Raw genomic sequence first — 16755 nt, 5'->3', positions numbered from 1 at the left:
TTGTGTGGAGTGTTGCAATGTGTTGTGTATACGTTACAGCAATGCTACACCACACGTGCCTCACTCGCTGGGAACATACATTATTCTATGGGTTGTGAGGAAAGCAACGTAAGTATATCTTATTCTTTTTTATTTTCATTTTTTTCAACATATTTTTAGCCCACCATCATCAGATGGTGGGCTATTCAAATCGCCCTGCGTCCGTGGTCCGTGGTCCGTCCGTAAACAATTCTTGTTATCTGTATTTCCTAGTTATGCATATTGCATTTTGAGACCTATCAGAAAACAACACAACATGGCCGACAGGCAGCCATCTTGGATTTTGACAATTGAAGTTTGTTATCGCTATTTCTCAGAAAGGAATGAAGGGATCTTTCTCAAATTTCATATGTAGGTTCCTATTGGTGCCTAGTTATGCATATTGCATTTTGAGACCAATTGGAAAACAACATGGGCGACAGGCGGCCATCTTGGATTTTGACAATTGAAGTTTGTTATCGCTATTTTACAGAAGGTACTGAAGGGATCTTTCTCGAATTTCATATGCAGGTCCCCCTTGGTCCCTAGTATTGCATTTTGAGACCAATCCGAAAACAACATGGCCGACAGACGGCCATTATCGCTAAATCTTAAATTTTATATATAGGTTCCCCTTGTTTGAAAAGTACTAGAGGGCTGTTTCTGAGGAAGGGAAAAGTAGAGAAAAGATCAATCTGACATGGAACCTATAAAGATCATTCAATGGTGGGCGCCAAGATCCCGCTGGGATCTCTTGTTATTGTATCATAAATATTCAACGGCTATCGGACACATGTTTTCTAACTTAAATGAAGCCCTTTCCCAGCAACATTACAAAACACTTCAATATTTACCCAAGATGGCATTATAATCACCAGTGCCTGACTCGTTTTATAAAATGATAACATATAAGAGTACATATAAATGAGAAAACTAAATTAAGTGATTTTATTGTTTTGAAACGGAGGAATGGAGGGAGGGAATGTGCAGTCTCTATCATTTACAATAGAATGATCCTTTATGTTTGTGTAAAATTAATCATTAATTATATTATCAATACTGAGCCGTGATGAACTCCAGCATCTGTAGATTTAACTAAAGACTGGGTATTCGAAACAAAGACTTGCTGCTGTTTATCACTAATACAATTATCTAACTAATCTAACAATTTTCCCGTAATACCATAATTTTCCAGTTTCACTTTCATCCCGTTGTGCCACACACGATCGTGCGTTTTTTTTATGTATCACAGAAAACTTAGCATATGGGACTTTTGTTTTCTAATTTTTCTGATAAGATTTGATGTAAAATATCTATAATTTGGTGCATTGTGGAAGGACCCGGCTGAAAACCAGACTGATATTTATATACTAAGGAATGTTCAAATAAATAATTATTCAGATATTTCACATCTAGTCTTTCAAATACATGTACAACTGATGATAAGTTACTCAGGCAATCACGAGCAGACAGACTATCTACCCATCGGTTTGGAACATTGTTATAATCTGTTTGAGATTTGTTTATTTTCTGTATTTTTATAGTTCATATCAGAATACTTCGGTCTTTGCTCTTTTAAATATGGTCTGTTTCGAGTCTCTGTCTTTTATTATGACCTTAACTAGAATCTTCAACTATCTGTGCATTTTATAATATATTTCAGAAAGGTTCAGTCTTTATATCTTATTATGGATGATTTCAGAAAGGTTCAGTCTTTATTTTTTATTATGGTTTATTTCAGAAAAGGTTAAGGCTGTATTTTATTATGGTTGATTTCAGATTTGTCCACATTATTCCACTGTTCCATCTGCCCAATCACCTTTCTGCAAGAGATGTTGTGATTCTGACAGATGTAACATCAAACTGTGTGGGCTTCACTGTAAGTACAATAGTACAGATGCCGAAATTATCTTCTTCCGGTCGGCCGAAATTATCTTCTTCCGGTCGGACAGAGGCAGTAATTCTAACGATAGTTTTGACATGGGAAATGCTTGCGTTGCAAGAATTTTATATAGCACATCCGGCATATAGAAATAATTTAGAATAAAGTTTCACACTTCCGGCTCATGATGTAATTAATTAAAATGTAGACGTGTGTAAAATATGATGGGTATATTATTATATGTCAACTTCCGGTTTGTCTTCAGTAGTAACCACGGCATATGTAGAGTACTCATTTGTTATAAACAAAGTAAATCAGTTCGTGTCGTTATAGTCCGGTATGTTAGTATTAGTTGAATGATCATTTGCGTGTATATAAAATCAATTATAATAACTATTTATTAACTTCCGGTCCACCAGGATACATACCGGTCCCGGCCAACACATCCCAAGAGTTGTCGTTTCTTTCACCCGTTTACAGAATTAATGATAATAAAACAGCATCCCTTAATTACAATAAGTATATCCCGTAATTGATGTTTTTTTATATTGCCATTCTTGGTGTTTCTATATCTATATTATATCTTTTCCATTTTAGTAATACCAGAACTTGTGACTAAACCAGTGAATAGAACGTTGGAAGTAGATGACGTCACGAGGCTTCGATGTGAAGCAGACCAAGCCTCAAATGCCACGCTCAGCTGGATGTTTGAATCGCCCGTAATTACTCTAATACTTGCTTCACACATCGACGCCAGTTGCCAAAACGAAATTCTATACTGAATATGTACTTGTTAAACCGTATGATTAGGCAGACAACAGACTCAGCTAATTGGATATTGACTGGTTTTTTAACACTAACATTTTCGGTCTGGGTCACAGACAGTGTTGATATTTTCTGGTTAATTCATTGAAACGCTTTATATTTTCAGATTTCTGGCGCTAAAACATATCATTTTCGGACTTCTTGACTAAAACTTTATATATCTAAGACGTGTACGCTATAACGTTAATAGTTTTCAAATTCCGTGACGGTATCGTAAAACGGTTGTTGTTTTTTTCAGTCGGGCTCCACAGTTCTCCCGAAGCCTGTAGCCTTCGGGAAAGGAAACACAACAGCATTCTTTCAGATCACACCCCAACACTTCGGTAAATGGACTTGCATAGCCACAAACAGCTTCGGCAACTCATCGGCATCGGCTTATATAACACACTGTAAGTTTGGAATTCATAAAATATCTTGCATATCCATTATGAATCTTCATCGTTATACACCTTCACATATCGTATATAAACCTTCAAAAATCTAAATAAAAATTTACATATCGTAATATTCAAATATCGTATATCAACCTTCACATATCGTATATAAACATTCCCATATCGTATAGTAGTATTAATTTTCAAATATTGTACAATGTATAAACTTTAACATATCGTATATAACTTTAACATATCGCATATATCTTTAACATATCGTATATAATCTTTAACATAACGTATATAAACATTAACATATCGTATATAATCTTTAACATATCGTATATAAACTTTAACATATCGTATATAAACTTTAACATATCGTATATAAACTTTAACATATCGTATATTATCTTTAACATATCGTATATAATCTTTAACATATCGTATATAATCTTTAACATAACGTATATAAACATTAACATATCGTATATAAACTTTAACATATCGTATATAAACTTTAACATATCGTATATAAACTTTAACATATCGTATATAATCTTTAACATATCGTATATAAACTTTAACATAACGTATATAAACTTTAACATATCGTATATAAACTTTAACATATCGTATATAAACTTTAACATATCGTATATAATCTTTAACATATCGTATATAAACATTACCATATCGTATATAAACTTTAACATATCGTATATAATCTTTAACATATCGTATATTAACTTTAACATATCGTATATAAACTTTACCATATTGTATATCAACTTTAACATATCGTATATAACTTTAACATATCGTATATAAACTTTAACATAACGTATATAAACATTAACATATCGTATATAAACTTTAACATAACCTATATAAACTTTAACATATCGTATATAAACTTTAACATATCGTATATAAACTTTAACATATCGTATATAAACATTAACATATCGTATATAAACATTACCATATCGTATATAAACTTTCACATATCGTATAAAAACTTTAACATATCGTATATAAACATTAACATATCGTATATAAACTTTAACATATCGTATATAAACATTACCATATCGTATATAAACATTACCATAACGTATATAAACATTACCATATCGTATATAAACTTTAACATATCGTATATAAACTTTAACATATCGTATATAAACTTTAACATATCGTATATAAACTTTAACATATCGTATATAACTTTAACATATCGTATATAATCTTTAACATAACGTATATAAACATTAACATATCGTATATAAACTTTAACATATCGTATATAAACTTTAAGATAACCTATATAAACTTTAACATATCGTATATAAACTTTAACATATCGTATATAAACTTTAACATATCGTATATAAACTTTAACATAACGTATATAAACATTAACATATCGTATATAAACTTTAACATAACCTATATAAACTTTAACATATCGTATATAAACTTTAACATATCGTATATAAACTTTAACATATCGTATATAAACATTAACATATCGTATATAAACATTAACATATCGTATATAAACATTACCATATCGTATATAAACTTTCACATATCGTATAAAAACTTTAACATATCGTATATAAACTTTCACATATCGTATATAAACTTTAACATATCGTATATATCTTTAACATATCGTATATAAACTTTAACATATCGTATATAAACATTACCATAACGTATATAAACATTACCATTTCGTATATAAACTTTAACATATCGAATATCAACTTTAACATGTCGTATTTAAACTTTCACATATCGTATATAAACTTTAACATATCGTATATAACTTTAACATATCGTATATAAACTTTAACATATCGTATATAAACATTAACATAACTATATAATCTTTAACATATCGTATATAAACTTTAACATATCGTATATAATCTTTAACATAACGTATATAAACATTAACATATCGTATATAAACTTTAACATATCGTATATAAACTTTAACATATCGTATATAAACTTTAAGATAACCTATATAAACTTTAACATAACCTATATAAACTTTAACATATCGTATATAAACTTTAACATATCGTATATAAACTTTAACATATCGTATATAAACTTTAACATATCGTATATAAACTTTAACATATCGTATATAATCTTTAACATATCGTATATAAACTTTAACATAACGTATATAAACTTTAACATATCGTATATAAACTTTAACATATCGTATATAAACTTTAACATATCGTATATAATCTTTAACATATCGTATATAAACATTACCATATCGTATATAAACTTTAACATATCGTATATAATCTTTAACATATCGTATATTAACTTTAACATATCGTATATAAACTTTACCATATTGTATATCAACTTTAACATATCGTATATAACTTTAACATATCGTATATAAACTTTAACATAACGTATATAAACATTAACATATCGTATATAAACTTTAACATAACCTATATAAACTTTAACATATCGTATATAAACTTTAACATATCGTATATAAACTTTAACATATCGTATATAAACATTAACATATCGTATATAAACATTACCATATCGTATATAAACTTTCACATATCGTATAAAAACTTTAACATATCGTATATAAACTTTCACATATCGTATATAAACTTTAACATATCGTATATAAACATTACCATATCTTATATAAACATTACCATAACGTATATAAACATTACCATATCGTATATAAACTTTAACATATCGTATATAAACTTTAACATATCGTATATAAACTTTAACATATCGTATATAAACTTTAACATATAGTATATAACTTTAACATATCGTATATAATCTTTAACATAACGTATATAAACATTAACATATCGTATATAAACTTTAACATATCGTATATAAACTTTAAGATAACCTATATAAACTTTAACATATCGTATATAAACTTTAACATATCGTATATAAACTTTAACATATCGTATATAAACTTTAACATAACGTATATAAACATTAACATATCGTATATAAACTTTAACATAACCTATATAAACTTTAACATATCGTATATAAACTTTAACATATCGTATATAAACTTTAACATATCGTATATAAACATTAACATATCGTATATAAACATTAACATATCGTATATAAACATTACCATATCGTATATAAACTTTCACATATCGTATAAAAACTTTAACATATCGTATATAAACTTTCACATATCGTATATAAACTTTAACATATCGTATATATCTTTAACATATCGTATATAAACTTTAACATATCGTATATAAACATTACCATAACGTATATAAACATTACCATTTCGTATATAAACTTTAACATATCGAATATCAACTTTAACATGTCGTATTTAAACTTTCACATATCGTATATAAACTTTAACATATCGTATATAACTTTAACATATCGTATATAAACTTTAACATATCGTATATAAACATTAACATAACTATATAATCTTTAACATATCGTATATAAACTTTAACATATCGTATATAATCTTTAACATAACGTATATAAACATTAACATATCGTATATAAACTTTAACATATCGTATATAAACTTTAACATATCGTATATAAACTTTAAGATAACCTATATAAACTTTAACATAACCTATATAAACTTTAACATATCGTATATAAACTTTAACATATCGTATATAAACTTTAACATATCGTATATAAACATTAACATATCGTATATAAACATTACCATATCGTATATAAACTTTCACATATCGTATAAAAACTTTAACATATCGTATATAAACTTTCACATATCGTATATAAACTTTAACATATCGTATATAAACATTACCATATCTTATATAAACATTACCATAACGTATATAAACATTACCATATCGTATATAAACTTTAACATATCGTATATAAACTTTAACATATCGTATATAAACTTTAACATATCGTATATAAACTTTAACATATAGTATATAACTTTAACATATCGTATATAATCTTTAACATAACGTATATAAACATTAACATATCGTATATAAACTTTAACATATCGTATATAAACTTTAAGATAACCTATATAAACTTTAACATATCGTATATAAACTTTAACATATCGTATATAAACTTTAACATATCGTATATAAACTTTAACATAACGTATATAAACATTAACATATCGTATATAAACTTTAACATAACCTATATAAACTTTAACATATCGTATATAAACTTTAACATATCGTATATAAACTTTAACATATCGTATATAAACATTAACATATCGTATATAAACATTAACATATCGTATATAAACATTACCATATCGTATATAAACTTTCACATATCGTATATAAACTTTAACATATCGTATATAAACTTTAACATATCGTATATAAACATTACCATAACGTATATAAACATTACCATTTCCTATATAAACTTTAACATATCGAATATCAACTTTAACATGTCGTATTTAAACTTTCACATATCGTATATAAACTTTAACATGTCGTATATAACTTTAACATATCGTATATAAACTTTAACATATCGTATATAAACATTAACATAACTATATAATCTTTAACATATCGTATATAAACTTTAACATATCGTATATAACTTTAACATATCATATATAAACATTAACATATCGTATATAAACTTTAACATAACCTATATAAACTTTAACATATCGTATATAAACTTTAACATATCGTATATAAACTTTAACATATCGTATATAAACATTAACATATCGTATATAAACATTAACATATCGTATATAAACATTACCATATCGTATATAAACTTTCACATATCGTATAAAAACTTTAACATATCGTATATAAACTTTCACATATCGTATATAAACTTTAACATATCGTATATAAACATTACCATAACGTATATAAACATTACCATTTCGTATATAAACTTTAACATATCGAATATCAACTTTAACATGTCGTATTTAAACTTTCACATATCGTATATAAACTTTAACATATCGTATATAACTTTAACATATCGTATATAAACTTTAACATATCGTATATAAACATTAACATAACTATATAATCTTTAACATATCGTATATAAACTTTAACATATCGTATATAATCTTTAACATAACGTATATAAACATTAACATATCGTATATAAACTTTAACATATCGTATATAAACTTTAACATATCGTATATAAACTTTAAGATAACCTATATAAACTTTAACATATCGTATATAAACTTTAACATATCGTATATAAACTTTAACATATCGTATATAAACTTTAACATAACGTATATAAACATTAACATATCGTATATAAACTTTAACATAACCTATATAAACTTTAACATATCGTATATAAACTTTAACATATCGTATATAAACTTTAACATATCGTATATAAACATTAACATATCGTATATAAACATTACCATATCGTATATAAACTTTCACATATCGTATAAAAACTTTAACATATCGTATATAAACTTTCACATATCGTATATATAAACTTTAACATATCGTATATAAACATTACCATATCTTATATAAACATTACCATAACGTATATAAACATTACCATTTCGTATATAAACTTTAACATATCGTATATAAACTTTAACATATCGTATATAAACTTTAACATATCGTATATAAACTTTAACATATAGTATATAACTTTAACATATCGTATATAATCTTTAACATAACGTATATAAACATTAACATATCGTATATAAACTTTAACATATCGTATATAAACTTTAAGATAACCTATATAAACTTTAACATATCGTATATAAACTTTAACATATCGTATATAAACTTTAACATATCGTATATAAACTTTAACATAACGTATATAAACATTAACATATCGTATATAAACTTTAACATAACCTATATAAACTTTAACATATCGTATATAAACTTTAACATATCGTATATAAACTTTAACATATCGTATATAAACATTAACATATCGTATATAAACATTAACATATCGTATATAAACATTACCATATCGTATATAAACTTTCACATATCGTATATAAACTTTAACATATCGTATATAACTTTAACATATCATATATAAACATCACCAGATCGTATATACCTTCGCGATATATAGATATCGTACACTAGTTTGAAACCCCCTACAACGTGAACGTAACTGGACCAGACAGACAACAATAACTTGTTTATAACACTCGGTGGTTTGATTTGAGGTGTATGTCATTGTTAACGTAACAGAGACAATTACCTAACTCACCCCTGCTATGATTTAACACTTTCAACTTAGCACAGAAATATCATCACCATAACATTATCACCATAGCATTAACACATTTAAATATCTACGTTCGTCATGTGGATACACTCGTTAATTAATCTGTTTACATATGATATTGTGTTAAAAGGCTACGAAGCTTTTTTCTGGGTTTTTTTCCCCTTTTTCTTTTTTCCCTCTTTTTTCCCCCTGTTTTGTTCTTTTGTTTGTTTGTGTTGGGTTTTTTTTTCTTTTTTTAACTATTTTATATATAATGCTTATATATCTATATATAATGTTAGGGAATCACATGGCAGTGAACTAATCAATGACTCTCTTTGTAACAGTGGTAGTCGGCACACTAATGTCAGATAGTAATTCGGCCGACCAGGGGATTCCGTGTTATAGGAGTAGTAATGTCGGCCGACCAGGGGACTCCGTGTTATAGGAGTAGTTATGTCGGCCGACCGGGGGACTCCATGTTATAGGAGTAGTAATGTCGGCCGACCAGGGGACTCCGTGTTATAGGAGTAGTAATGTCGGCCGACCAGGGGACTCCGTGTTATAGTAGTAATGTCGGCCGACCAGGAGACTCCATGTTATAGGAGTAGTAATGTCGGCCGACCAGGGGATTCCGTGTTATAGGAGTAGTGATGTCGGCCGACCAGGGGACTCCATGTTATAGGAGTAGTAATGTCGGCCGACCAGGGGACTCCGTGTTATAGTAGTAATGTCGGCCGACCAGGGGACTCCATGTTATAGGAGTAGTAATGTCGGCCGACCAGGGGACTCCGTGTTATAGGAGTAGTAATGTCGGCCGACCAGGGGACTCCATGTTATAGGAGTAGTAATGTCGGCCGACCAGGGGACTCCATGTTATAGGAGTAGTAATGTCGGCCGACCAGGGGACTCCGTGTTATAGGAGTAGTAATGTCGGCCGACCACGGGACTCCGTGTTATAGGAGTAGTTATGTCGGCCGACCGGGGAACTCCATGTTATAGGAGTAGTAATGTCGGCCGACCAGGGGACTCCATGTTATAGGAATTGTAATGTCGGCCGACCAGGGGACTCCGTGTGATAGGAGTAGTAATGTCGGCCGACCACGGGACTCCGTGTTATAGGAGTAGTAATGTCGGCCGACCAGGGGACTCCGTGTTATAGGAGTAGTGATGTCGGCCGACCAGGGGACTCCGTGTTATAGGAGTAGTGATGTCGGCCGACCAGGGGACTCCGTGTTATAGGAGTAGTAATGTCGGCCGACCCTGGACTCCGTGTTATAGGAGTAGTAATGTCGGCCGACCAGGGGACTCCGTGTTATAGTAGTAATGTCGGCCGACCAGGGGACTCCGTGTTATAGGAGTAGTAATGTCGGCCGACCAGGGGACTCCATGTTATAGGAGTAGTGATGTCGGCCGACTAGGGATATATATGATTGAAATGATATATCGACCTCAAACAAAACCTTAATGCAGTAACGTGTAGTTCAGACGTAGACTACCTGTTTAAGGTGTGTTTGAGAGAGGATCACAGTTTTCTTTTATATTGATAACTCGATACTAATCTCTGTATATTATATATATATATTTATATGTTTCAGTATCCTCCACGTGAAGAGGAGAGCACACTTTATAACTACCACCTATTGTGTCTCTTTGTTTATGGTGAGGGATAAAAATAAATTTGTTTTGAAATATTTACTGTATTTTGTTTAAGTTATTTTTATTTCACTGTCATAACAATTTGATACAGTTAGGAACGAGCCATAACACCATTTATGTCTGCTCACCATAATAACACTACAAATCATATAAATCGCAAAGGCGCGACCACGCAGCCGACTGAACACCCAAAGAAAGAGAATTTTCGTAATCGAAAAAAAAACCATATTATGTTAAAAAGCCTATTTATAGAGACCAATATCCTCTCCTCCAGAGAATCTTTAACGTGACCATCTTTTGTCGTCGCATATTTTGAAAAATCGGTTTACAACAGCGAAAGAAGTATGGTCTTTCCCCGCTTATCCTGACCTAGGAAACGTAAAACGATAGTCTGGGCTAAAAAGTCAGTTGAGGCCTCGTAAAACGATAGTCTGGGCTAAAACGTCAGTTGAGGCCACATAAAACGATAGTCTGGGCTAAAAAGTCAGTTGAGGCCACGTAAAACGATAGTCTGGGCTAAAAAGTCAGTTGAGGCCACATAAAACGATAGTCTGGGCTAAAAAGTCAGTTGAGGCCACATAAAACGATAGTCTGGGCTAAAAAGTCAGTTGAGGCCTCGTAAAACGATAGTCTGGGCTAAAACGTCAGTTGAGGCCACATAAAACGATAGTCTGGGCTAAAAAGTCAGTTGAGGCCACATAAAACGATAGTCTGGGCTAAAACGTCAGTTGAGGCCTCGTAAAACGATAGTCTGGGCTAAAACGTCAGTTGAGGCCACATAAAACGATAGTCTGGGCTAAAAAGTCAGTTGAGGCCTCGTAAAACGATAGTCTGGGCTAAAACGTCAGTTGAGGCCACGTAAAACGATAGTCTGGGCTAAAAAGTCAGTTGAGGCCTCGTAAAACGATAGTCTGGGCTAAAAAGTCAGTTGAGGCCACGTAAAACGATAGTCTGGGCTAAAAAGTCAGTTGAGGCCTCGTAAAACGATAGTCTGGGCTAAAAAGTCAGTTGAGGCCACATAAAACGATAGTCTGGGCTAAAAAGTCAGTTGAGGCCACGTAAAACGATAGTCTGGGTTAAAAAGTCAGTTGAGGCCACATAATGTTAAACGATAGTCTGGGCTAAAAGGTCAGTTGAGGCCACATAATGTTAAACGATAGTCTGGGCTAAAAAGTCAGTTGAGGCCACGTAAAACGATAGTCTGGGCTAAAAAGTCAGTTGAGGCCACATAAAACGATAGTCTGGGTTAAAAAGTCAGTTGAGGCCACATAAAACGATAGTCTGGGCTAAAACGTCAGTTGAGGCCACATAAAACGATAGTCTGGGCTAAAACGTCAGTTGAGGCCACGTAAAACGATAGTCTGGGCTAAAAAGTCAGTTGAGGCCACATAAAACGATAGTCTGGGCTAAAAAGTCAGTTGAGGCCACGTAAAACGATAGTCTGGGCTAAAAAGTCAGTTGAGGCCACATAAAACGATAGTCTGGGCTAAAAAGTCAGTTGAGGCCACGTAAAACGATAGTCTGGGCTAAAAAGTCAGTTGAGGCCACGTAAAACGATAGTCTGGGCTAAAAGGTCAGTTGAGGCCTCGTAAAACGATAGTCTGGGCTAAAAAGTCAGTTGAGGCCACGTAAAACGATAGACTGGGCTAAAAAGTCAGTTGAGGCCACGTAAAACGATAGTCTGGGCTAAAAAGTCAGTTGAGGCCACGTAAAACGATAGTCTGGGCTAAAAAGTCAGTTGAGGCCACATAAAACGATAGTCTGGGCTAAAAAGTCAGTTGAGGCCACATAAAACGATAGTCTGGACTAAAAAGTCAGTTGAGGCCACATAAAACGATAGTCTGGGCTAAAAAGTCAGTTGAGGCCACATAAAACGATAGTCTGGGCTAAAAAGTCAGTTGAGGCCACGTAAAACGATAGTCTGGGCTAAAAAGTCAGTTGAGGCCACATAAAACGATAGTCTGGGCTAAAAAGTCAGTTGAGGCCACATAAAACGATAGTCTGGGCTAAAAAGTCAGTTGAGGCCACATAAAACGATAGTCTGGGCTAAAAAGTCAGTTGAGGCCTCGTAAAACGATAGTCTGGGCTAAAACGTCAGTTGAGGCCACATAAAACGATAGTCTGGGCTAAAAAGTCAGTTGAGGCCACATAAAACCATAGTCTGGGCTAAAAAGTCAGTTGAGGCCACGTAAAACCATAGTCTGGGCTAAAACGTCAGTTGTGGCCACGTAAAACGATAGTCTGGGCTAAAAAGTCAGTTGAGGCCACGTAAAACGATAGTCTGGGCTAAAATGTTAGTTAAGTGGGTCTTCCGATATGCTGTATCTCAAAAATGATTTGAATGCGGGAAAAAACTTTCGGAAGTTGCAAATAGCCCGATGATGCAACTTTACGGTCATATGAAGAAATATCCATTGCAATTAACGAATACATTTTAAAAAAATAAGAATATTTATATGTAGATTTAAGGTTTGTATTCAAAAATTCAGTTTTTAAGATTTTTTTTTTTTAAAACCACCGTTAGTTCTAAACCAAGAGCCAGGAAAATGAAATGAAGAAAAACACCGTAACACCTTTTTTTAATGGTAGATTTTTCCTGTCTTTTTGTTCCATAGAAAAGTGTTCCATGGTACAAAAAAGATGTGAAAATTGAAATCATTTTGTACCATATGCGGTACAGAAAGATTATAAACTACTTAGGAAAAAAACACAGCTTACATTCACATGTTTATGTACCAATAGCCGGGATCAGCCGAAAAAAATATTGAAAGGTTTTGTACCGCGTTGCACTTTCTCATTTCTTTTTGTACCATATTTGTCAAAAAGTGTCCCATGAGAAAAAAAAGTTACAGTTTTTTTCATATCTTTCTGTATCATCTGTGGTATAAAAGATGTGAAAACTGTACCAATAGAACATCGGAATGTCGTTATCAAACACCATGGCCAGAGCTGACCCTGAATAACAAAGTATTTATACAGTAATTAAGTATCGAGTTATCAATACAAAAAACTGTCATCCTCTCTCAAACCAGAGACCTAGTATATAGGTCTCTGCTCAAACACACCTTAAACAGGTAGACTACATCTGAACTTCACGTTACTACGTATGGGTTTTGTTTGAGGTCGATATATCGTCTTAATCATATACATCCCTGGTCGGCCGATTTATTATACCATATGGCTAACAATGATACAGTAATACAGGATGGATATCAGTGTAGTGAATTAATCATCCCATTTATATCAATGATAAATTGATTTTGAGTTAAGTAATTAGATCTAAATAATGTATGCATTTTAAACTATTTGGTCTATCATGATAATATCAAGACACATATTTACGCCTGCGTACAAGTTGTTGATCACAGCTAAATATATAATGAAATTGGTCCAATATCTCCTGATATCAGCATATTTATTGCCCCAAAATTGAGCAGAGGATTAGGCTCAAGTTTTTCCAACTTATCAACGCATTTTCCTCTAATATTGATATTTACATGATAACATTTAACAAGGCATACAAATCATAATACACAATCAATACATTTTACTTAAAACCTGTTGCTGGATTTGATGTAAATATCTCTCTATCTCTCTTAAATTACATAAAGTGGAGATCATGTGACATATTAGACCATCTACCTCCTTCTATTGACATAACGTATTCTAAATTGACAGTAATTATATGTAAGATTTGGCTGATTAGGGAGGACAGACATACAGACAGACATTCTTTATTTCCTCTTCAACAGAGATTTTGTATGTCAAACAGTTTACATTTTATATAATGTGATCTGACTTAATATTGAACATGGTAATATACATATCGATTCATACATATTTCTCTCGGTACAACTACGATAGGAAATTCAAATCTATATTTTCGGATCACCAACACATAGTGTATATGATATATTGTGCTAATAAATAGCTATATAGCTTAGAAACACAAATGACGAAGGAAGACAACTTTTTGACTCGTGCCCTGACCGGGCCTCGAACTCACGATCTACGGCACCCAATCGCCTAGCCAGAAATATCCGCATCTCTTAAAAAAGAACGTTTCAATGGCACAGTGATGATCGGCCCGATACCCTGACATGATCATTGTGGAAGTCGTCTATAAGATGATATGAATACCTGGATCGCAATGTATTTACATACATGGATACGAATTGTACATATATTATATATATTTCTCTCGGTACAACTACGACAGGAAATTCAAATCTTTATCTTCGGATCACCAACACATAGTGTATATGATACATTGTGCTAATAAATAGATATATAGCTTAGAAACACAAATGACGAAGGAAGACAACTTTTTGACTCGATTCATACATATATATTTATAAAAATAGATAGATAACTTACGATATATTCCTGCATTATAATTGTACAATACAATAAAGTAATTGTAGAAAACAAAAAACAAATACGCTGTTATCTTATACAGTAATGGACATCTTATGACAAGGACTTTTATGTTAATATTTCATATTTTAAGCTTATTACAATAAAGTCTCCATCTCGTACAACATTCCATTGATATATCTAGACATATTTAATAACAGTGCTTCCCTTTCTATATCTGATAAATATACATTTGAGCGATCACCAAGTAAAACTATAGCATTAACAACACCATCCATCATTTTATCACGACTTAGATATAAACATGGACATTCTAGTAAGAAATGCAGAATAATATCTGCACTTATTTTATCACATAATTTGCATTTAACTGCTTAAACAATTCTACGAGGTCCCATACATACTGCTGGGATACTTCCTTAGTACTCAAACCTAATATAGGGTTTATTCCTGGCTCGCTGTGGATATCAGCATACCTCTTTAATTCACGTCTTGTATTAATATTAGCTCTCCATCCTAAATAATAAAAATCATACAAAAATCTAGTTATGAAATGCTTCCAGCACGTTTTTGGGGTACGAATATATTCAGGGCATAGTCATTAATAAACGATTCTATATTAAATTTAATCAAGCTTTGGCTGATTAGGGAGGCAGATCTGGTAAATAATTTTCTAAAAAAAAAACAACCTGTATGATATCGTCATTTCCGTTTTCTATGGAACGCTCAATTAAAATATATTCAATTAATTGAACCTATCATCAATTAAATTTAACCTACTGTATCTTCAATTTATTGAACATGTCTTCAATTAATTGAATATATGTTTATTTGCCGTTCCATAGTTTTCGAGATAAAGAATTGAATGACATTATGGCATTTATCTAATGGTTTTATTAATTTTATTTTATTTTTATTTATTTATTTTCATATATATACCTCGATGAACACATTTGATTTTCCCATTTCCCCACTTTAACACAAGCACACCACCTCTGGACCGCGAGTTCGAGACCCACGTGGAGCAGTTGCCTGGCACTAACCGTAGGCCGGTGGTTTTTCTCGGGGTCCTCCGGCTTCGTAACATTTTTGCAGGCGTCATATCTATGTACATGACAATGGGATCATCCAGAAGCCAAAAACATCCAGGCAGGGCATAAATGATAACAAGTTTTGTCAGGGAGTCAGTCTGGCCGTTTCTTATGTTTCTGTAGCCCGAGTTTCCTCTGGCCCTGTCACCATGTCTGGTCAGACATGGTGACAGGGCCAGAGGAAACTCGGGCTAATGTTTCTGTA

The 16755-nt window shown here is 31.6% G+C and overlaps 1 protein-coding gene across 1 annotated transcript in view; it reads left to right on the top strand.

Annotated features, from left to right (window-relative positions):
• The window catches only part of LOC117314895, a 32866-nt gene extending 21751 nt beyond the window's left edge, over positions 1-11115 (top strand). Inside the window, exons 7-11 of the mRNA XM_033868990.1 lie at positions 40-108; positions 1798-1897; positions 2498-2619; positions 2964-3114; positions 11022-11115. Of these exons, the coding sequence (XP_033724881.1) occupies positions 40-108; positions 1798-1897; positions 2498-2619; positions 2964-3114; positions 11022-11035 (456 nt within the window). The 3' untranslated portion in view covers positions 11036-11115. The remainder of the gene's footprint in view (positions 1-39; positions 109-1797; positions 1898-2497; positions 2620-2963; positions 3115-11021) is intronic.
• The last annotated feature ends 5640 nt before the right edge of the window (positions 11116-16755 follow it).

This window comes from Pecten maximus, chromosome 17 (genome assembly GCF_902652985.1).
Source record: "Pecten maximus chromosome 17, xPecMax1.1, whole genome shotgun sequence".
NCBI lineage: Eukaryota > Metazoa > Mollusca > Bivalvia > Pectinida > Pectinidae > Pecten > Pecten maximus.
The sequence above is the reverse complement of the archived record's forward strand: the minus strand, read 5'-3'. Positions and strand labels throughout refer to the sequence as shown.